General features: G+C 39.2%; 2 protein-coding genes across 3 annotated transcripts; both read left to right on the top strand.

The window, feature by feature from the left end:
• The first annotated feature begins 459 nt into the window (after positions 1 to 459).
• Positions 460 to 7,349, top strand: samm50 (SAMM50 sorting and assembly machinery component). The gene is made up of 15 exons (XM_044124902.1): positions 460 to 623; positions 1,678 to 1,788; positions 2,054 to 2,155; positions 2,254 to 2,341; positions 3,010 to 3,116; positions 3,324 to 3,454; positions 3,876 to 3,963; positions 4,262 to 4,390; positions 4,641 to 4,712; positions 4,814 to 4,900; positions 5,881 to 5,951; positions 6,040 to 6,107; positions 6,188 to 6,334; positions 6,440 to 6,581; positions 7,217 to 7,349. Exons 1-15 carry the CDS (start codon positions 603 to 605, stop codon positions 7,260 to 7,262), a joined length of 1,410 nt encoding a protein of 469 aa, XP_043980837.1. The 5' UTR covers positions 460 to 602; the 3' UTR covers positions 7,263 to 7,349.
• Positions 7,350 to 8,007: 658 nt separating this feature from the next.
• On the top strand, positions 8,008 to 19,811 carry api5 (apoptosis inhibitor 5). 2 transcript variants are annotated; one of them, XM_044124785.1, is made up of 14 exons: positions 8,008 to 8,368; positions 9,394 to 9,555; positions 9,947 to 10,040; positions 10,127 to 10,192; positions 10,341 to 10,492; positions 11,221 to 11,427; positions 12,486 to 12,590; positions 15,116 to 15,205; positions 16,691 to 16,872; positions 17,027 to 17,120; positions 17,220 to 17,276; positions 18,319 to 18,398; positions 18,494 to 18,600; positions 19,131 to 19,811. In XM_044124785.1, the coding sequence occupies exons 1-14, from the start codon at positions 8,297 to 8,299 to the stop codon at positions 19,208 to 19,210; spliced, it is 1,548 nt and encodes a 515-aa protein (XP_043980720.1). In that variant the 5' UTR covers positions 8,008 to 8,296; the 3' UTR covers positions 19,211 to 19,811. The 2 variants fall into 2 exon arrangements, with proteins under 2 accessions (XP_043980720.1, XP_043980719.1); XM_044124784.1 differs by having other exon boundaries at positions 18,494 to 18,636.
• Positions 19,812 to 23,706: the final 3,895 nt, after the last annotated feature.

The following is a 23,706-nucleotide window of genomic DNA, read 5'->3' as shown; positions in this document are numbered from 1 at the left end:
CTTCATCCAGTGAAATCACTCACGGTGGGAAGAGAGTCCTGAAATTTCACTCAAGTCAGAAACGTGATACCTCACATTAATATTGCCTAAATGAAAGTAAAAATAATGCTTTACTTAAAGAAAAATTATAAAAATAGATTTTAGTCAAGTAAATCTGACCGAGTCAGTGTTTCTACACCACTAAGCAGGCGAAAATAGGCTTCCATGTCTTTGGGTTTGAATTATTGTTAAAATGTTGCATAATTTTAAAAACATAATCTTGAATGTCAAATATAAAGCACCTTTGCGTCGATATTGTTCAAAACTATCAGGCCCGGCTAAAAACAGTAAAATATATATTTTCCTGGTATTACACTTTACAATGTATTTGTTTGAATAAAGCAACGTACAGTCTGCATCCAAAGACTTACAGCGAAAAGAACCCGTTTCAGAGTTGCGCTATTGAACGCTCCCCGGAAGGGGCGTGTCCAGGAAGTGACATGGCCGCCTCCTTATACGGAGTCTCCTCGCTTCTTCTCGGTTACTTGTAGGTTAAAGTAGTTTGTCATTTCCACTCAAAGTTTCTCCAGTAGTTGTCGGGACAGCGCCCAGCGGAGCTCAGCATGGGCACCGTCCATGCCAGGGTAAGGAGGAGTCCGCGGGGATTGTATTAGCTAGGACTTCGACCTCTCTGAGCATTTGGTGGGAGTTATCTGTCAGAGCGGCTTCTGGACTGGAAGCAAAGGCCCAACACAGTTCACCCAGCAAGGCTCTACCTGGGCTCAGCATGCCGCTCTTTTGTAGCGTGGTAATATTAGTTCAAGCTAAGAACTGTTTAATCTCAACGAATTCATGTTAAACACAAGGATAAGGAGCCGTTCATGGTTTGACTCCAATCTGCGGTGATGCTGGTGTGTCTGTAGTGTTGCTGAAGCCATCAAAGCAGATTTTACTCATACCTACAACACTGTTTGAACATTTTTGACCAGGAAATCTGGGAAATATCTTAACTAAAAAGGTGCATTTATCATTGACATGTAAAATTGATTTCTTGACTCATTGTTTTTGTTGCCCTATACCCTTTAATCATATTCTCCATTACTCCCAGTTGCATTATTAAGATTGTATATCCATGTATAATGCTTTTATTGGAAACAGAACAACGAGCTATTCCTACTGCAGCCAACATATTGTAGCATATTGGTTATTACACTTGAAATGATATTGTTTACATTGTATTTATTATGAGACATGGATATGGTGAGAAAAAAAACACACATGTGGAAGATTTCTATTCTGTGAAGAATATTATAAGTTTTAGCCATTATTTCTAGCTATTATTCTCCACACAGCTTTCTCTGACATGTAGGAAAATTTATGTTCATGACAGGTGTCATGTCAGTCTATTGCACACCCCGTCAAATAAAGCGTTGCCCTAAAAACATTAATGTGAGGGCTATTATGTGTGTTGCTTATGTTGCCATGTGATGTTTGTTTTTGTTTCTGTTGTTACTCCTCCTTCAAACCGTAATGTTCTGGGGGGTTTTTTTTGTGGTTTTTTTTTTGGGGGGGGGGTTAACTAAGAACCAACATCTGGTTAAATATGTTTGGTTTTTTATATTTAACACATGAGTTTGGTAAAACGCTATGTGTGCTTTGAGTGATTTTAATTGTTTTCCGCATATTTTGTTTCCTTAGAGCCTCGACCCTCTGCCCATGCAGGGACCGGAGTTAGGCGTCCAAGCAGATGACGTCGAAGCTCCGGAGATTGAACAGGAGCCAAAGCAAGAAGTTCTTGAAAACAAAAACGTGAGAATGTCACTATTTTTCATTTTAGCCAGGAATACCTCAAGATATGGTAGCACTATCTCATTGTTAGTCTGTTTGTTCTTTTAAAGGATGGATTTATTGCTTTATGACCATGTAGTACTCTGTATTAATGACTTCTATTGATCTTTTATTTTTCATCATTTGCTCTGTTGAATTTTGTTTTGGACGTTCATGAGATTTCAGATTGTGTTTCTCCTGTTTTTTTTTTTTTTTGGGTATTTGTTTTTTTGTTGTTTTTTTTCAGGTTGTTGTCCAGCGAGTCCACATTGATGGACTTGGAAGAACAAAGGATGACTTTTTGAGTTATGAAATCGCCGAAGTGTTCAGGGCAAAAAACCTGATTGACGTACGTCCGCCTCAGCCCACCGCGCTAGTTATTGCTTGTTCAGTGCCTATGTGTTTGGAGCAGTCGCTGGCATCAACACGCTTGAATTTGTGACGCAGGTGATGCGGAGGTCTCACGACGCACGACAGAAGCTGCTGCGTCTCGGTATCTTCAGGAAGGTGGAGGTTGTCATCGACACTTCGCGAGGTATCGTCTGTCGCCTCATTTCTATTTGGAAGAGTTTCGTTTTCCAGTACACGGGCAGACTTCATGTGTTCTTAGCTTGTTTTATCGGGACGCGCGATATATCGGGACCAGTATCGGTATCGACTGGTGTTAGTCATTTCACGTATCGATATCGATCCAATGAATAAAACTGGGTCGATATTAACAACCAACGTTTACTTCCATCGCGTTTCCATTTGTTTCTGGAGGGTGAGGGAAGGGATAATGGACATTAATCATATTATTTACTATTTATTCTGATAAATTTCTTATTGCAGTAAGATTTAAATTTATCGCTGTCATAATAAATTCCAATTCATGATGTTTAAAACCCTCCAAAATGTCTGTATTGTTATTTCTGCTATTTTTACCCACTGTTTCTTCTGCATAGGTGCATCAATAAATGTCAGTAATTTTGAATATGAATAAATGCAGTTACTGTTTAACTGAAGCAGAGAAACTGTGATGAAGGCCATCACAGTTTTTCCAAGATTTTGATAGTGAAGTGAAATATATATATATATATATATATATATTCATAATTTGTGTACAATATCGTTATTGGCCGTGACAGCAACATTAATATCGGATATTGTTATTAGCCCAAATTTTCATATCGGTGCATCCCTCTTGTTTTGTTTTGCCTCCAGGTGAAGGTGCCCTTCCAAATGGTCTTGACGTGACCTTTGAGGTCACTGAGCTCAGGCGTTTGACAGGCAGCTACAACACAATGGTCGGAAACAATGAAGGGAGCATGGTTAGTGTTTTGAGCCAAGTTAACATTTATTATTATTATTATTATTATTATTATTATTATTATTATTATTATTATTATTATTATTATTATTATTATTATTATTATTATCTTATTAGATTTTGTCTTAGTTATATATTGTTACATATAATTTATAACATCAGGTTTTATTAAAATAACTCTTTTCCGGGTTTCACTCTGCCGTTTCAGGTACTCGGACTAAAGCTACCAAATGTGTTAGGTCGGGCAGAAAAACTGACATTCCAGTTCTCCTACGGCACCAAAGAGACATCGTACGGACTCTCCTTCTTCAAACCCCAACCAGGACAGTTTGAGCGCAAGTAAGATATGGCATCAGCTTTTAGAAAACAAAAATAGTATTAAGGAGGTCAATCTAATTTTATAAGTACATATGAAAACTTAAAGGGGTAGTATCATGCAGATTTGACTCTTTTGAGATTAACATCATGTTCTAATGTTATTCCTTCAACAAGAGGAATGTTGGAGTGTTGCTTTGATTATTTTAATACTTGGTTCTGCTGGACGGTTTTGCAACCATTCAGTTGTGCAAAATGCCTGGGTGGATCTAGCCCCGCCTTCGAGGACAAAGCTCCTCCCTCGGAGTTGCAGTTTGTGAGCTTTCGCCTCACAGAGCAGCCTTGCTCCGCAATCTGATAAGAAGGCCGTTAAACCGTAGATATGGATTAAACGTTCCACCAAGTGTAAAAACCGTAACATCTCCTCTTTTCTTTTCGCTTTCAGCATCTCTGTCAACGCGTACAAAGTTACGGGTCAGTTTCCGTGGAGCTCACTAAGAGAGACAGATCGAGGCATCTCTACAGAACTTAGCGTAAGCGCTTCTCTTAAGTGCCGTTTTGTCACGTTTCGCACCATTAGAAACGCTGTTTGTTTTTGTTTGCTTGTTCGGATCTGGTTGAGCTCAAGTTCTGAGGAACAATCAGCTTCTTCAATACCGTCTTGTGCCAGTTTTTACTGACATAAGCCTTTCATTCAGAACTTACTGTGGTGTAATTAAATAAAAAAAATAAAAACTAAAATAACACTGCCTCACAGGGTAATGCTGTGTGATCATTTATTATTGCAGATCTCTACTAACTTAAAAATTGTTTCACTCCTACCACATGCAGTTTCCTTTGTGGAAGACCAGCCAAACCCTAAAGTGGGAAGTGGTGTGGAGAGAGCTGGGCTCTCTGGGTCAGACGGCCTCTTTCGCCATCCGGGAGGAGAGTGGCCATTCGCTCAAGTCTTCCCTTTCGGTATTTGTCTTCTTTTTTTCTTTACACCAAAAAGTTATGGTATATGGTGAAAAATTGCTGTTTGATTCCAAAGAGAAAGAATTGGTTGGAAGATGGTGAGTAAATGTTTTAAACCAGCTTCATTAATATCTTCTAATGAAGAGATTGTCACTGGCTTATTTAGATGTTGTTGCCCAGTGGGAGACAATGGCATTTCTGAGAAGAAAAAACAAATTGAATATTGTTAGCGCCTGTTGTCTTTTTTTTCCAGCACGCTATGATCATCGATACCAGGAACTCCTCCATCCTTCCGAGGAAAGGAGGATTACTGAAGATTCATCAGGTTTGGTCTTCACTGGAACATTTCCGTTTAGCTGTCTATTGCCACGTGACGACAATGTGACGGATCTTTGTTTGTAACGCCGACGTTTCGTGTTTGTGCAGGAGCTGGCTGGTTACACTGGGGGCGACGCCAGGTTCCTGAAGGAGGACTTTGAGATTCAACTCAACAGAGCTCTCGTTTTGGATTCGGTGAGGTTTACCGTTGAGCCCCTCGTCCACTAGTCAATGATCATCATCCAAAATACAGCTTGAGGCGGGTTTGAATGTGTGTGTGGGGGGTGAAAATGGGTAACACTTTATTTGACGGGTTGTGAATAGGACTGTCATGAGCATGAGGAAGTCTTCATGAATATTTATGACTGTTGTCATAAAGTGTCACTCAGTAAATCATGACACTTTTAATACAAAGTTGACATTATTCAAAATGTCTTTGTTATGACAACTTGACAGTCTTATTCACAACCTGTTAAATAAAGTGTTACCGAGAAAAGTTATGCTCCACTGACAGATTTTGTCTGTTTTATCTTTGCTGTTACATTCAACTGTTTCACATCATCGTAAAAATGTAAGCTCAGAGATAAGCCCGAGATAACAGCAAGAAACACCAGCAACATTTATTAAATTAAACTAAATCAATTGAATTTTAAAGCTTATTGAATCTCATTAAAAATAGCCACCTGTAAGTTATCAGCATCACATTACGCTGCCCAATTTTAAACTGATAACTTTAGAAATTTTCCAAAATTTCAAAAGCTTAAAAAAAGTTACATTTTCTAAACTTAACTTGATTTAAAAAATGTGACACAATTTAGCTCCAACAGTGAGTTGGTTTTGTTTTCACTCGTTAAATCATCAATTGATAGCAGCTGTTAGTTTTTCTTTTTTTTTTCGCTGTTTGATTTCCTGGAACTTTTATGTGTATTTCTGGTGGCGTGCCTCAGGGCTCAGTTCTAGGTCGTCTTCTGTTTTCTTCACATTTGCTCCCGCTGGGGTCCACACTCACAAATCATGGCCTTCTGTTCCATTGTTATGCAGACGACTGTCAGATCTACAGTTAATCCGATTAATTAGAATAATCAATAGTTGCAGCCCTACAATGAACTTTTATCATGTCGTTTCAATGCACAAGCCAAGTTTGTTCTTAAGAGTTTTTTTTTTTTTTTGTTCAGGTTATTTCTGCCTCATTGTGGGGAGGCCTTCTTCTACCCATTGGTGAGAAGGCAACATGCATTGCAGACAGGTACATATTTAGAGAAATGACTATGTGGAGAGAGTACTTCAAATTTCCCTCAGGATATTTTGTAAACTGTATCTTTGCTAACTTGTAGGTTCTACCTGGGGGGCCCTACCAGCATCAGGGGATTTAGTATGTACAGCATGGGCCCACAAAGTGACGGTAAGACAAAGACGTTTATCAGCAAAGTTGAGTTTGGTGTTTTACTCTAAAGTCGTTGTTACTGATTTCACTGGCGACAGGTGATTTCCTGGGAGGTGAAGCCTACTGGGCGGGAGGCCTCCACCTCTACACGCCTCTGCCCTTCAGACCGGGCCGAGGCGGTTTCGGCGATCTCTTCAGAACCCATTTCTTCCTTAACGCCGGAAACCTTTGTAACCTCAACTACGGTGAGGCGGAAAAAAAACCGAAGCCCTCGCAGACATCTGTTCTTTTTTTATTATTTTTTTTTCTCACCCCGTTCGACTGAGATCCCGTGTTTTGTTTCCGTCAAGGCGAGGGGCCTCAGGCACATTTGAAGAAACTGGCAGAATGCATCCGCTGGTCCTATGGGCTGGGCATCGTGCTGCGTTTGGGGAACATTGCCAGGGTGGAACTGAATTACTGCATTCCCATGGGAGTCCAAAGTGGAGACAGGTAGCCACTTTAGACCTTTGTGTTGTTTTTATGGTTATGAAAAGAAAGCCTCACTAAAATTAATCCAATTATTAGTTCCTTGGATAATGTGTTGTTCAGATCGGTTACCATGCAGATTTAAAGGGCTTCCAAATGTCAGCTATGATAATAGGAAAAAATTATAAAATTATAACACAAAATAATAAATGGTGATTTTGAAAACTTTATTAGAATTATTATAAATTGTCGGTTTTCTCCTTACAGACAACAAAATTCTTAGCGCCTAATAAGGAGTGTACAAACAGTTTTAAGAAAAACTTAAAGGGGCATTCTTATATAAAATCCACTTTTGAGCTTTCCATTATGTTATAATGTTATTCCCTCATCAAAATTATACCTAGAGTGTTGCTTTGACTTCTTCATGCATGTTTATATATACATATAAATAGATAGATAGATAGATAGATAGATAGATAGATAGATAGATAGATAGATAGATAGATAGATAGATAGATAGATAGATAGATAGATAGATAGATAGATAGATAGATAGATAGATAGATAGATAGATAGTATGTGAAACTTTTGAGAGGTTTTCTTTTTCTTTTGGCTTGCTTTGCTTTAGGTCTCAGAAGTGTTCTCTGTTTTCCTTGCAGGATATGTGACGGGTTCCAGTTCGGAGCAGGAATTAGGTTCTTGTGAAGATACTGAACTTTTGTCGGTTGTGTTGAAAGTTTGTTTGTACAGTATTGTTGGAAAAACTTAGTTCAATAAAATTGTCTCATCTGACTTCAGTTTGTGTTGCTTTATTTTTTAAAAACATTTTGCTGTGGAATGAGAAGAAATGTGTCCAGGTCATTGAGTAAAGCTGCTTTACCTCTGTTAGATTGATCATAAACTAATTAATAAGTCAATCTCTGACTTATTAATTGTCCCTTATAAATAAGACTATGACAACAAAGGTTTCTGTTGTTCTAATTATTATTATTCCAATGAGCTGCAGTTTTCTTTTTAGTATTGTCTGTTTTTCTAACTCCATGCAGGTTTTTTCTCTGTGCGCTAGCTCTTTTTAAGTCGACATTGCTTGTTAGCATTGTCAAATATGTGCAGATTTCTCTGTGTTTTTTATGCCTATAAAAGTATAAACAACACAGTCAGGCTGTCAGCATGACAATAATGAGGGGGCTCTAGTAACACCGGTTTCACAGTCACACCAATCTTTTGGAACTAACCCAATTATTTGTATTGGGTTGTATTGTATTTTAAAATATATTCTGCCTTGTGCTTGTGCTTTTCGTTGTATTTTTCAAATTATCCGAGTTTAAAATTGACCTATGGTAGCATACCAGGCAAATTTGCCACTCATAAAATGGCGGACGCGATGACATATAGTTTCCGTTCCTGTGTACCACGTGCTCTCAACCCGTCTGTTCGCGCAGGAGTGGCGCGTGCGCACCGCCTCATCTTCCGTAGCACCGTAGCAGCCATTAAGCCAGAGAGAACATTGCGGGAAAACGGACGTTCGGAGGGAGGGAGTTCATTCACGATTATCTCGAAATTTCACCCTCGCGCTTCTGTTGCTTCCACGATAGTATCTGACATTGCGGCGTTCGTGGTTGCGTAGGTCCTCCAAAACTGAGCTACAGCCACCCCGCGAGGTATTATCGTTTCTTTTTCTCTCCCGTGGTTTCATCAGCGGTCTTCTCTGAGAACGCTAGGGACTGGGACACACGCTGATGGCGGTCACAATCGAGGAGCTTTATCGGAACTACGGGATCCTTGCTGATGCTAAAGAAAACCTCAGCCAGGTGAGGAAGAGACAGTCCGCTCAGTTTTGAACACGGCGGCGTTTTGAGTTTCATTGCATTGTCCACAGCGCGGGCGCTTTGCCTGGATTTAGTTGATTTATTGACACGGTGCGTGCACCCTGTTAGCTGCAGCTAGCTTTAATAGTGGCTAATGTGAATGACCCTAGCAGTAAACTGGGCTACGAACTCGCGAAATTCATCTCCATAAATAGTTCCAAAGCGTTTTACCACCATATTTTCATTCAGAGCTATTGTTTTTTGGATTTGCGAGACTTAAATTCAACAAATAGTTTTAACGGAGTCACGTTTGATTCATTTGTATCGGAGATGCGAACTTTTGTCCTGTCAGTTTGTGGAGCCTAATGGAAATATTCCTGTCTCGCTTATGTTGATAAGCGGGGGAAAAAGAACTTTTCTCTGAAAGAGCATTGAAATAATTCCTAAATAAGATAGTGTTTTTAAGTTAAAATGACAGTAATTGTGTCCATCTATATATATTCAAACCTCTTAGAGGTTTTAAGCCAAAATCCTTATGTTGGTTGAATGTTTTTGTGTTGTTGTGGTTAGAACAGTACTTAATTTATTGAGAGGAAAAAAACCCCGTCAAATTTCTCTAAAACATGTATGTTTCCATTTAAATACAGCAACAAAGATTACTCCACAACAGAACAATTTGAAGTTCCGGTTGCATTATTTCTTAAAAATAAAAACCCCATTACAGCTAAATCCTTAAATTTAACAAAGAATTATTTCCCCCCCTTTTTTTTCTTCTTCTATTCCATATGTTCCATGCGCTCATTTATTAGTTTTATCAGTAAAATTCTGCATTGTCAACCGGAATAGAAAATAAATATTTCAAATATATATTTTTTTAATTTTTTGGGGTATGTATCTGTCATGTTATCCATTAAGAATAATCAAAACTGCAACATATACAATAGGTTATTGAAAAGCTTTTTTTTCTTTTTGCTGCAGCCGTCGTATGTCATGTATGTTGTCATTAACTTGTGTATTTTGTTCTGCAGCACAAAGATGCATACCAAGCAATCCTGGACGGCGTGAGGGGAGGACCCAAAGAGAAGCGACTGGCAGCTCAGTTTATCCCCAAGTTCTTCAGCAGCTTTCCAGAGTTGGCTGATGCGGCCATAAATGCTCAGCTTGATCTCTGCGAGGATGAAGATGTGTCCGTGAGTACAAAAAAAAAAAAAAAAAAACAATACAGGCATTCCTACATCTGGGTTGTTTTCTTTTCCTTCAAAAGGTGCTTTTAATCAGACAAACAAGCCTTTATTAAATGTGACCTTGTAGTAAAGTTATCTGTAAAATGTATTTAGGTATGTAGATGTGATTCTTATTAAAAGAACTATGAAATATCAGTACACTAAAATGCTTCCAAACCTTTGTGCAGCTGATTTCAGTTTTAGGTCCTAGTGTCAGCCGTTACTGCTGCACTTTGTCTAATTTAATTAGCTATTTTGACAGAAAGTCCTGAGCTGGTTTTCAGGGGTGATGCCTTAAACCAGGCATCACGCTTATTTTCAAATGACTTGAAAATAAGCTCCGCCCATCTTTATCCAGATTCGACGACAAGCCATTAAGGAGTTGCCCCGGTTCGCGACTGGCGAAAACATTTTCAGAGTCGCTGATATTCTGACCCAGCTCCTTCAGACAGGTAATGACTTATGTGGATCAGGCTTATTATTACTTTTCCTTAGGGCTAATAAATAGTCCTAATAATCGTACCTGCTATCATTCTAGATGATACTGCAGAGTTCAACCAAGTGAACGTGGCACTGATTTCAATCTTCAAAATGGATGCTAAAGGTAAGGGTGTGTTCGTATGTTTGCATGTTGCGGATCATAGAATCTGGTGGAAAGGTGTTGGTTTTGTTTATAAGACTCTCTTAAAGCGTTCTTTTTAAAAAAACAACAACATTGTATTTATTTATTTTTTTTGTTCTCGGTGGTCCAGGGACGCTCGGAGGTCTGTTTTCACAGATCCTGCAGGGTGAGGACATCGTGCGAGAAAGGGCCATCAAGTTCCTGGCCACCAAGCTGAAGACCTTACCAGAGGACGTCATGACGAAGGAGGTGGAGGATTACGTCTTCGCTGAGACAAAGAAGGTTTGTGTTCAGAGGGAAAACCGGTTGTTCATTTTATTTTGGGATAATGCTAATGGAGAAAACCCAACATATAACTCGACAGACTGGTATCTAGAGAAGGGTAGAGTAGTCAAAACTTATAGTCAAGTAAGAGTAGCAAAACTTGAACAGGCTTTTACTCTAGTAAAAGTAAAAAGAAGCCGTACAAGAATATGGTTCATTTAATATTTAATAATTACATCATCAGACAGGCTAAAATAACAAGTTATGTGGAAATTATGGCGTTTTAAAGGTCAAAATTAAAATGATTAGGGCTGCTGTAAACGAATATTTAGTAATCGAGTAATCTATCGATTACAGAGGAGCTCTCGCCGACAACTCCTTCAGACTAGTCAGCAGCAATTAGCAAACACCTGGCAAATGCTGAACTTTTTATATGAGCTACTTACCAGTGAACCTCTAGTAAAAACATTTAAAGGGTAGAAAGAGGAGCCATGTTGTGATGACTTCCTGAAGGCGCAGCCTCAGAAAGAGCCGAAGTTTTTAGAGACAGAAGCCCAATTTCAAGGCAGTAAATTAATTAACCCAATCTCTTTGTAAGTCATTGCATATTTATAACAACTGAAGTTAACATTGTTACTTGATTGTGCTCTAGAACAGCCTAGAAAAACACATTATACTGCCCCCTTAAGTTCGATTGACTCGACGCCACTGATCAGGAAGAGCTCACCTCCCCGTTGTCTCCTCAGGTGTTGGAGGACGTCACAGGGGAGGAGTTTGTGCTCCTGATGCGCATGGTGTCCGCTCTGCGCGTGCTGCAGTCGGTAAACGGGCGGCAGCAGCTGGTGGAGCTGGTGGTGGAGCAGGCCGACCTGGAGCAGGCCCTCAATCCAGCAGACCCGGACACCGTGGACCGGCTGCTGCAGTGCACCCGCCAGGCTCTCCCCTTATTCTCTGTGAGTAGCACCATCTAATGTCTGAACGTGTAGCTGACACTTTATTATGTTACAGTTATATTGTGCAGTTTTAACCTTGTGTGTGTGTCTGTGTTTTTAAGCTTCTTAGCCTTGCTTATCTGTAAAAGTGAAACACATTCTAGGTTACATAGTTCATACAGACTCTTTATAATAACTGAATTTCATTTAGGTGTTTTCAAGGTTTGGAAAGTGCTTGATTTCTGTGTAAAGTAACTGAAAGTGCTCGAAATTGTAACTGCACATTTTGATAATAAAGTTGAGAAAAAACTTTCCACAACTTTATTATCAAATCGAACATTTGATTAAAATCCTAAATTTAGAAAACATTATTTACAGTTGAAACCAGATATTTTTATTAACCTAATAAAAAGACAACCTCTTTCTTCTTTTCTTTTTTCCCCCCCTCAGTCTGAAGTTAAATCTGAATAAACTTTTCTTGGTTTAGGTCGGTTATAATTACTAAAATAATTTCTGTTTGCTAAATTTCAGAAAACTTGGCAAGAACAATTTTTTAAAAAGTTTTATTTGTGACGTTCTTTGTACATTATAGTTAAGATTTTAATTTAAGCAGGAAGGTCATTTACCTGATCACAGATTATTTGTATTGTTATAATGAATTAAATGTTATTATTTCTAATGGCTCAATGACTCATTAATTTATGTAAGTGCTTTATATATTATTTGTTAAACAATGTTATCAAAATTGGGGATTTTTTATTATTATTGTTAAGGTAGTGTTTTGTTCTCTAACCAGTTAGGTTTGTAGTCTGTGTGATACATTTGAAAACATTAAAGTTAATTATATTTAAGTTTTCCTTGAATACTATTACAAGACTATTAATATCATGTAATAGTGAATTGAAACTTTTTTTTTTCTTTTTTTAGTTCATTTTTATTGTTTTAATCTCCAAGGTGTGGTGCTGGAAAAGTTTGAAAACGTGCTTGAATTTTACTGTGGGGGAAAAAAATGTACAAACCCTGAAGTTAGTTAATTTAAATGCAAGTGTAAATATGTCACGGTCATCTTTATTTTTCAGAAAAATGTCCATTCCACCCGATTTGTGACTTATTTCTGCGAACATGTGCTGCCTAACCTCAGCACCCTGACGAGTCCCATAGCGGAGCTGGACATCCAGCTGGAGGTGGGTTCATCTTCTTATCTTAAGCACTGATCACTTATTTCTGGGCCTGGGCTGGTATGACATCCTCATGTCATGACAACCTTTACTAAAGTACGACAAAATGCAACTCACAGGATGAATAATCATCTCTTGCTTCTATTAAAAGAACCTTAAGCGTAGGAGAGGTATAAAATATAAACAGAAAATTGAAAAGGTAAGTTTCAAGACAAAGACCTTTGTGACCTTGAAAATGGACGAGTGCTTCATTCTTATGTAAATCCTTCCTAAACTCCAGTAGGAAGCACAAAGAGTCTCAGATGAATGTAGCTGCTGTTGCTAAAGGAGGCAAATGTTTTTCTTTCAAGTTTAGCAAACTATTGAAATAAGTTGCTGTCTAAACTTCCACTAATAGTTTGCCAGTGAACCGCCGGTTAAATTGTTGTTAAAGGCTAAATAGAGGAGCCATGTTGTGAAAGAGCAGGAGCTTCTTAAAGAGACAGAGTCCCAATTTCAGGTTGTTAAATTAATCAAATTTGTTAAGTCATACTTCATATATAGCATTATATAGTTGTTATATGGCCTTTTTGTAACAACTGTAGTTAATATAGCTACTGGATTGTGGCAAAAAATGGCAATATGTGTTAAAAACCTCCCCACAATACTGCATCTTTGAGTGATTAATAATTGTATAGCAAAAGGTGGTTAATAGATTTAGTTTTTAGCTGAATATGAATCAGATGACGCCAAAATGGTTGTGGGTTGAACACATTTACAGACAAAGAAGTATTATTTTTTTATTTTATCTTAGTTGCTAAATTCATATATTTCTCATACAGTTTTGGCTTAATTGCGGCTCTGCAGATGGTGTTCTTTCATCAGATAGTTTTCTTTTTTAAGTCTGTTTTCTCCAGTTAACCATTAATCAGTTGCAAAATTAGTTGAGGATTATTTCAGTAATCAATTCATCCCATCGATCATTTCAGTCCTACATGTATCATGTGAAACTAAATGGTTCAAACGTTGAGTTCCCGGTAGCACGTTTGTTGCAGGAACATGACCTGAAATCATCCAGTAACTAGGGGTGGAAATTAGCACCCGCCACCGGCCAAATGCGGGTTAAAGTATGAAGTGGAGTGTAAATTGGAGTAATTCACCGCCACTGTGGCGGGTTGACAAAAGCTGCATTCAGCTTGAACTTCTGTCCAGGGGTGGACTGACCATCTGGAGTCCAGACTGAGGCATTTACTGTCCATATCTGGCGGCCCTATGCTGTCATGATTTAACAAAAAAATGATTTTAAATCTAATTTTTATCGACCTCAACAGCCCATTGGTTGATTTTATTGACGGACATTGAGCTTATCCAATGAAATCCCTTAGTCCTCCTTGGCCCGCCCCTCCCCTCTAAGGTTATAAATAGCGCCATTTCAGCTAACGGTGGAGCTAACCGGAGTTCGAGAAAATGAGCGGATACGAGACGGGGTGGGTCAGAAAGAGCATTTTAGCTTTGCGTAAAAATCCATTACGCCCATTCAGGAAAATGTGTCAAACTAATCGATATCTAAATTATCTACGTTACCACACTAACTTTCGCTGTTGGAGGAGATTCGGTATCGGACAAGAAGAGGAAATTAGCATTCTGGGGATTTGTTATCGTTGTCGGAGGATGATGAGAGAGACGTGACCAGGGACAAGATTGAGGAAGAGTTCAGGTTAGCTGCTGCTGCTGCCCGGTAAGGAGGAGTGAAAATGTTCATAAAGAAAAAGTTTCATGCAGGCAGGAAGGCAACTGTGTGTGAGGGGGAAGCTAAGCTAACACCAAGCTCCAGTTAGTCAGAAAAACTGTGGAGTAACACAAGAATGATGATGATCGCCCGTGGAATTAACAATGAACACGTTCTGAGATATTTTGGTAATAATTGTTAATTTCAATAGAAAACATAATAAGTAAGGGAAAACAAATAAAACAGCTTTTGAAAAAAACAGTGGCTGGTGAAATGTCTGAGTGACCGGTAATAAATGTTCTAAAAAAAATTTAATTTCCACCCCACTGAAAGCAAACAGCTGCAGTCTGTAATATTCTGCACAGTGTCGGCTTTAGGAGCTGAAGTCCAACAAACGGAGGCGCATATTCAAGCACAACGAGCAAAAAAAGGTGAAAATCCATCAGCTAAAGCTGATCTTTAGCGGTCGGCTCTGCTCAGAATAACCTGCAGTGCTGTTTTCACAACCTCCCCCGATCCCTAAAAAAAAAAAAAAAAAAAAAACGCCCTGAAAAACTCAGCTTCCTGACCCGGGGCGGCTCCAGGCTGACTCAGCGTTTCAGCGCTCTCTGGATGTGAACTCTGCTGCGAGGACGTTGACATTTGCTGAGTTTCTCTTTGTGACGGTAAACAAAGTCAGCGTGGCAGCCACCTGTCGGAGGTGGCGGCCAACTGCCTGGTGTTAACGGGTCGTTAAGCCTGCGCCACGCAGCGCCCGTTCTCATTAACCACGAATATTTTAGCGAGGGTAAAGACGTGTGTGTGTGTCTCTGTGTCTCGGCAGGTGCTGAAGCTGCTGGCTGAGATGAGTCCGTTCTGCGGAGACATGGAGAAGCTGGAGGCCAACCTCAACACGTTGTTTACCAAGCTGGTGGTGAGGATTACTATACTGGTGTTTGCATTGTGAGAAGTTAGAAACATACGTGACACTCAGATTATTAATTTCTCCGATCTTGTCCGACAGGAAAAACAAAAAACAAAACTCCCCTAATTCGCAAGATTATTATAGTTGACTAAAACTAACGAAGTAAAAAGAGAAATTGAGAACCTTAACAGAAAAAACGGTAATTAATGGGGAAAAACTATAGCTTTTGGGAAATATGTTGTGTGTTTATAAACTAAAACATACATAAATTGTCGACATAATGCTCTTCGTTTTCATGTTTGTTTATTAGCCTTTCAAACTGATGTGACGTTGATCGCTTTGTTTGTTTGTTTTTTTTAACACCAGCTGCCTGGTTCGCAAAATGTTCGCAAAATGGTGACAGCAAAAGTTGAGGAGAAAACTCCAGAGTCAGTTATGAAAAATGTTTAGAAAATGGTATCGGTTTTTTTGAGTATCAGTGTATACATAATAACAACACAATACTTTGACCTTTTTGAATTCTGCACCGGAAAATTAACCAAAAGATGGAAAACGCTAGAACCAATTCTGATAAAAACTAAGCAATATTTAACTAATAATAACTAATTAAATCTAACAAACACACTGTAAAAACTAACTGACTTAGACAAACTAACAGTCACAATAAAATGAAATCAAACTTTACTGAAAAACCCAAAACTAATCTAACCCATCATTAAAGTTCACTAAATGAATGTGGACTTCCAGCGTTTGTGGGGGTTTGGGACAACGGTGCTTGAGACCTGCTCTCAGAATATTTACAACTGCATATTGTAATAGTTCAGACACCAAATATTGTTACGCATCAAAAGTGTTAGCATTACAGCAGAAGCCAATATCTACAGCAGCCGTTACCGTTTTTGCCCTCGGTCCAGTTAAATAAAACTATTTTTACAGCTGAAAATGTTACGTGACCTTCTTAAAACAAATAGATGATTTATATTCTCTAGTATTACTATAGAAAATTTGCAGCCATTTTTAAAGAATAGGTATTTAATTTTATTTTGGCTAAAGAAAAATCTGAGAACTTTTAAGTTTAGTTAAAAGAGAGTGGATGCATTTCGTTTTTCTATGGCATTTTGATATTTGTATGAATTTAAGTTTTGGAAAAAAAAAACCTAGAAAAAATGTTGTGAATTCAATTTTAATACATCTGTTTCATAAAAAAAAAAAACAGCAATAACCTGCTAAATCCGTTTTTAAAAACATTAGTTGGTTCCACAGTTTGTAAGAGCTGCTGTTCGAACTTTGTCGTCTTTATTTTCGCTCTTTGGGCGCCGATTTTTATTTTTATTTTTTTCATTGGCCAATCGGCACAAAGAAAAAAATAAATCAATATAAAACTTCAGTAATGAGATTTACTTAAAAAAAAAAGAAGATATAAACCATTCAAACACAATTCCCTGATGCATTGTGGGCCAGTTTTTTCGCTGACTGCTTGTCGTGGTTTGTCAGGAGTTCATGCCTCTGCCGCCTGACGAGGTTGAGAACGGCGAAAACTCTGCCAGCGAGGAGCCCAAGCTGCAGTTCAGCTACGTGGAGTGTCTCCTCTTCGGTTTCCACCAGCTGGGCAAGAAGCTGCCAGACTTTCTAGTGGACAAAGTTGATGCCGAGCGCCTCAAAGACTTCAAGATCAGGTGAGGCTGTGACACTAGAAAAACTCCTGCAGATGTCCGTCGTGCACAGAGGGTTAGGCTAGTTATTCAGCCTAAACAGTTCATTTGGAATTGCCTTTGTTTTTTGTTTTTTTTGTTGTTGTTTTTTTAATTATTATTTGTTTGTTTGCAACAGGCTACAGTATTTTGCCAGAGGTCTGCAGGTTTACATCAGACAGTTGCGGATGGCGCTGCAGGGGAAAACGGGAGACGCTCTGAAAACAGAAGAGGTTACTGTCTCGTTTTTCAAATCTGCATTTAGAAAACGGCACGAGCGATTTGGCTGCAAAATCTCCTCGTGACTAAAACGTTCTTTTTAATTCCACCAGAACAAAATCAAAGTGGTGGCCCTCAAGATCACAAACAACATCAACGTCCTCATCAAGGTAAGGGCTTGAGAAACATGATTTTGGGGGAGGGGGGGTTTCTACATTTTTCTAATGTTTGTAGTAACTGGTCAAACGTGATACTCATTTTCATGTAAAGATGCTTCTACAATTGCAGCTAAAATCATTAATATTATCAAGGATCCAAATTAAAACACATCCATGTTCATTTGAGCTAAGGTGAAATTTTTTGTTTTGTTTTGTTTCTTTACGTGTTTCATTTCTGGGAAGAAACTTCCTAGGACAAATTTAGGAACACCAGGTGTTTGCTCTGACATCAGGGATATAAAAAAAAAAAAAGGAAAGAAAGAAATGGTGCAAAACGAACACAAACACGGACAAAGGATAAATAGTGGCATGCTGTTCTGGATCATAGCTACAGGGATAATTGGGTCATCAAAGCCAGACTCTATGATGAGTTTTAATATCAGGGTCTCTGCATCCTTAAAAAAATCTTAAATTTATGCATCTAAAATTAAGGCTTTCAAATGTCTTAAGTTCTTTTAAAAAGGAGTAAGTTGGCCTCAGGTACTTTGTTACAGGTCTTAAATTGTAAAATTATATATTTAATTTTTTTCCACTGATGGGTTTTTCTGTCGGGCAACCACCGTTTAAGTTGCACTCAGACACCTTCAATGCATTCTGTGGCCGAAGGCAGTTTAGGCTACCGCTATCTAGCTGCTAGCATACCCTTCCTAGCTAGCTGTTTTGCATTTATCTTGAGAAAGTTCACATTTTTCGCCAGTTGGCTGGACAAAGGTTGTACTTTTATGTGAAATTATAGGTCTTAAATGTCATCAATTATTTTTAAAAGGTTTTAAATTTGAGTTGGTGAAGCCCACAGTAACCCTGAAAAAAGCAACTAAAAGTTGTGGGTCTACTGTTAAAGAAGGAAACTAGTCATCATTACAAACTGGGAATTTGTTCATTCAGACTCTACTTCTTTCCAAACTTTAAAAACGACGAGTAGCCCAGCAGTCTGAAAGTAAGCTACCTTCATTTCCTCAACTGAGTTGAAAGAAAGTCTCTGTTTTCCTTCCAGGATCTTTTCCACAACCCTCCGTCATACAAGAGCACAGTGACCTTATCCTGGAAGCCTGTCCAGAAGCCGGAGGCAGCAGCGTGAGCGAACCGTTTCAAAGCCAGAAGACGTTTGAGCGTTGTCTGTTGCAGCTTGATTTTTTTTATTTTTTTGCATCTTTTCTTTGTGTTCGCAGGCCCAAACGTCCGTCGAGTGAGGAAATGGGGTCTGGCACCAGCACAAAAAAACAGATCGCGCCTCTGCCACGGCGGGACGCCAGACAGATTTACAACCCGCCCAGCGGCAAGTACAGCGCCTCTATTGGCAATTTCACCTACGGTGAGGAGCGTCTGGTGGCACACGTTTTTGTTCACGGTTGTTCCACAACTATTCACGATTTCACTTTTATTTGTTCACTCTTTGAAGAGCACTTTGAGAAACTTGGGTCACCTCCAATCTGGCTCAAAATATCACCAATTCCAAAACTTTTGCACACATTTGTAATGCGAACGCAACCACCGTGAAAATGCCACAAAAAGTCAGTTCAGTTTGTCTCACCAAAACTGGCAAGTTTTGGTCTTAAGCAAGACGTCTTACGGTTGTAAGACGTCTTGCTTGGAGTTCCCCACAATTGACCATAACGTTCCAGTCCATAGTTATTCACTCGCTGTCTATTTCAGGCATTTTCTAAGGACTAACGTTACAATTAGTCCTGATTTAACGTTCTGCTCCCCTGGAGAACACGTCTGCACACTCTACAGACTAAAAGTTCACCCTCCTTTGTGAGTCTGCTGTGTTCTTACTGAGCTCTTTCTGGCGCCGTGTCGATGCAGAGCAGCGTGGCGGCTACAGGGGCGGACGAGGACGAGGCTTCTGGGCGAGAGGCAGCAGGAGCCGAGGCCGGATCTACTGAGACGCACGACACTTTGCTCCCGGAACTGCATCACATCAGGGTCTCACCCTCACCAAAATGGACAATTTGTCGCCTTTTTTTTTTTCTTCCTTTTATTTTCCCTTTGAGTTTTTTTTTTTTTTTTTTTTTTTTTTAGCACTATAGTTTCCTTTTTATTTTACTCTTATTTCTATCTGAGGTCCTGTCTTGAGTTTCTGGCTCCACCTTTTCTACTTTCCATGACAACGTGTAGTAGCTGTATTTCTCTTGGCCAAGGTAATAGTAAATCTAGATGTGTGTGTGGATTTTTTTCTTTTCCCTCTCCCCATCCCTCACTCTCTCTTTCTCTCCCGCCCACCGAAATTTTAAAACATTTTGTGTATTTCTGTCGAACAAAAGACTGTCAAGTCGTAACTAAATATTTTTGTCACATACTGGTGGGAAGAGATGATCTTGTTTAGCAGCATGTCAATGAATTTATCCATTTCTAACTTTTTATTTAACCATGTTTTTGTTTTTTTTTGTTTTTAAGAGCTTAATTACGATTGGCTGACTGCTTCTTTGTATAAATCAATGATGCCGTTTCATTGGATTTTTATCATAAACTTAAATGGAATTACAATAATTTGTCCATTTGATTGTGAAAGAAGCCTGCACGTCACAAAGTCTTAAAAAAAATCTCTTCGTTTTAGTCTTGACAGAATAAGAAAGTATCTGAGATAAAAGGTGAAATCTAAGCTAGAAATTGGTCCCGGTATTTATAACCTGATTGTGGCGCCACCTGCTGTCTAAGAAACAATAAATGATTTTTGTTACACTTGGATAAAAAAGGTGACTATGAACTTGCCCTTACTTTTTAAGTTAAAAATCAATTGTACTGCCTTTTTTTTTAAGTAAACCAACCAACAGGCAGTACTATGCAAATTATGCTCCAAGTTTCTTACTGTTTTTGTTCTGTAGTTTTTAAAGTAGAATGAATGAGCGAGCCTTATTTAGTTACTTCCTGTGAAGAATTTATCCGTTCTCCATGGCAAGTTCTTGATGTATGAGGTTGTAGAAGAGTCGGTGAGATGAATTCATGAATTCCACTTAATATCAAAATTCAGCTGGTCCATTCAGACATGCTACCTTTAGGCGCTAACAGAGTAAAATGGCATCAAACAAAGGTTTTCCATTCTCTTGGTTATCCTCGATCTAAGGTATCCATTAACTGTAGCTTTGAGGGCGTTTCCTAACATGTCATTTCCTTTAGCTTTAGCTTTGCAGCTAGCAGAAACAGATAGAAGGAAAAACAGAATTATTTAATCTCAGCAATCCATTATTAAAGCTATTAGCCAACTACATTTCTGAAAACCCTCAACCTCATCTTCCATATACATCTTTAAAAAGTATTAAGTGTTAAATTAACGTGTAAGGCCTTAAAATGTAGTTTGGCCTTAAATACCTTAGTCGCAGGTCTTTAATTTGAAGTATTTTAAGCTTGTATTTTTTTTTCTATCCGGCAGAAGTCACGTGCAGACATCAGTCCTGTGACTCGAGGCTATTGCTAACTGACTGCTAATATAACCTCGCTAACTGCTAATATAACCTCGCTAACTAGCTTTTCTGCGTCTGTCATGGATAAGTACAAATTTTCCACCAGTTGGCTGGACAACGTTTATTTTCACAGCCGGCTAACTCCTGCTGTCGTCCTTCAGGCTGGACACGTTATGCACAAAGATTTTATGCTTGTCGCTTTTAAGCTTTTTGCAACGCTTGATTGTAACGCAGAAGCATTTCCCAACCGTCTCCTATCATTTCATTCAAGGTGGCATTAAAATGTCTTAAAATTGATTTCCTGAAGTATTCGCAGACACCGTGGCTCAAACGTAGCACCTGTACAGCATGATGAGTTAATGTTTGTTTTGTTTTTCTGTCATGTTTTTAATCAAATTCTTCCATTAACTGTTTACTTTGTACAAAGGACCAGAGCAAAGATCAGCAGGAGCCATTTCACACTAAGCGTTTTAAAGCCCTGGTCCCGGTCAGGTAGTTAGCTGTACTTGCTAATCATGTCACTGTGGGAATTCAGTTTGGATGTGGTGAATATACATGGAAACCATTTAAATTTCTGAAAACGATCGGTGTCAGATTTTGCTTCAGGCTCTTGAAATAATCAATCATCCATAATGTCCTGGAACTCATCAATTTTCAATTCTGGCTCTAAAACGTACAACCAATCTGTCCAGGCTCTTGATTTGTCATGTTTACCAATGAACATGATTCTTGCCCTCTTTTGACATCATCAACTCAGAGCAGATTAAGCTGATGTCTTATTGTTTTCTTTTATTCCTCCAACTTGATTTTCCAGAGCTTTATATTTTTCACAACCTTGTGGTGGAAATCTATACATAGATATACTTTTTAATTTTTTTTAGCGTACATATATTAGCGGGGTGAGGGGGGAATAATTCATGGATTGATGGTGTCCTTTAATATGTAATGGCAGGAATGAAGGAAGGAAGAAGCCGGGGTTTCAAACGGTGGAGCCGAAATGGAAAACTCTGTGGGCGCAACAGGTCTTCATGCACAGACACGTGTGTTGTTGGGTTGTGTGGGCTGATGCTTCAGGGAGGAGGGGAGCGCCAAGTCTTTCTCTGAGTCGACTGAGGCAGCCTGAAACCGAGAGGCAACTCTTAATGGGGTTTATTCTGGAAAGATTAGGAGTTTCATATGAGAAAGTTAGTCTGTTGCTGTTATTGATTTTATGCAGTTAATAGTCTTTTTGATGAATGACAAAGCCTCACTTTTTTTTTTTTTTTTTTTTTTTTTTTTTTTTTTAGGTAATAACTTGATAGAATATATCCCGATCTGGCCCACATGATGGTTAAGAAAATGAATAATTACTCGGAATATCTTTCGGGCCTCTCTCTCGGTGTTTCGTGCCCTGGCAGAGTGTCCCCTCCAGAGGGCGCTCCGGACTAGGGCTTTCCTCTCAAAGCGTCCGGATCTATTTTTAAACCGACTGAACTAGTCATTTAAAGCGACCGTGATGTATTTTCGTGTCGTTCTATTACCGGGGTGGGCAGAGGTATCTAGTATTTAACATTCACAATGCCGAAGACAGTCAGTCTAAAATTCCTTATTGAATATTAAGAAATTAGCACCCCAGTTAGCTGCAAAGCAGTATAAATTTACTAGATAAATGCATTGCATCTGTTTTCCAAATCTTTTTTAAATATTGTGATAATTTGTGTTTTTCGGATCATATTCAAACGCGCCTTTTTGTTGTTGTTGTTTGTAATAGTTACCAAAGTGGTACAGCTATTAAGATAAATTAATACATCACACGTTTTTCTTTCTTTCTCTGATGCTGCACATCTGTTGGCAGCGCCAGCGGCTTCACGACGACTTTAAGCTGAAGCGTTCATTTCTGAACGGTAGGGGGAGCCACGACACTGCAACAAAACCCCCTCGCTGGTAGATCGTGACCAGGTATTTCCCAAGCCAGCCTGCCAGCCAGCCAGGCACCAAACTGCCTAGCACGTGCGTTTGTATGAGCACGCGCGTACACACCCGAGCTGAGCTGAAAATAATCAAGTGGTGGAAGAGGAGTGGGCGGCAGCTGCGAGAGCAGCAGAGACGACGACCCTCGGAGAGAGGGAGCGGTAGATGGAAGGAGCAACTGTACCAGCCCGTGTGAGAGTGGAAAGTGAAGGTAAATCGGAAAGTCCTGAAGCACTTGGTGGAACTCGACGGGTTTCCTTTCTGTATCAGCGACCTTTGGGAGGGTGTTGCTGTTTATGGTGGTAAAACTATGACTTAATATTGTGTACCCACACACTTCTGGCCTCAGAAGCCGCTGCGGAATAACGGGGCTGCTTTTGCACGTCTGTCTTAGTTACTGCGTGAGATGACGTCCACTTGTTGTCTCCAGTGACACTGCGTGGCAGGACTTCTGTTTTACAACAGCAGGGGGGCTAGCTGGCAGTCTTCCAATAGCAAACAAGCAGTGTTGACTTTGGGATGTACGAAAAGAAGCACGCCCGCACGTAATGAACCAACTTGTATGATGTTTCCAACTGGATTCTGCAGATGACAGAGAGCAGTTCCTCAAGGTGTTGAAAGGGTTGGCCAGATGGGGATCTTAGCAACTCGGGGTGGTGTGGCAATAATACTTTTATGACTACAACTGACCTGCCAGGAAGGACAAAATGAAGACTTGCAGTGATTATATATAATTATATATAGTTCACATAAGATTGTCTCTGGTAAAATTCCATCCCAGTCGTTAATGGTGGTCTCCACCTGTGTAACTCCTTTGGTCACACCAATACAAAATGATGAAAGGCAGTTCAAGGCCTTAGTTTGGTGCATTTCTTTTTCTGTTATCAACCATCTCCAGTTCATTTGACTTATTAAAGACTCCTAGCCAAAATGTTTATCGTAATGCAGCCTTACTTTCCTTCCCAAACCATCAAAGTTTTTGAGAACTCTCCTAAGGTCTACTGTAACACCTTGACGTAAGTCTTATACCT

Source organism: Gambusia affinis, linkage group LG08 (genome assembly GCF_019740435.1).
Source record: "Gambusia affinis linkage group LG08, SWU_Gaff_1.0, whole genome shotgun sequence".
Taxonomy (NCBI): Eukaryota; Metazoa; Chordata; class Actinopteri; order Cyprinodontiformes; family Poeciliidae; genus Gambusia; species Gambusia affinis.
Note: the sequence above shows the minus strand (reverse complement) of the source record. Positions and strands in the feature narration are given on the sequence as shown.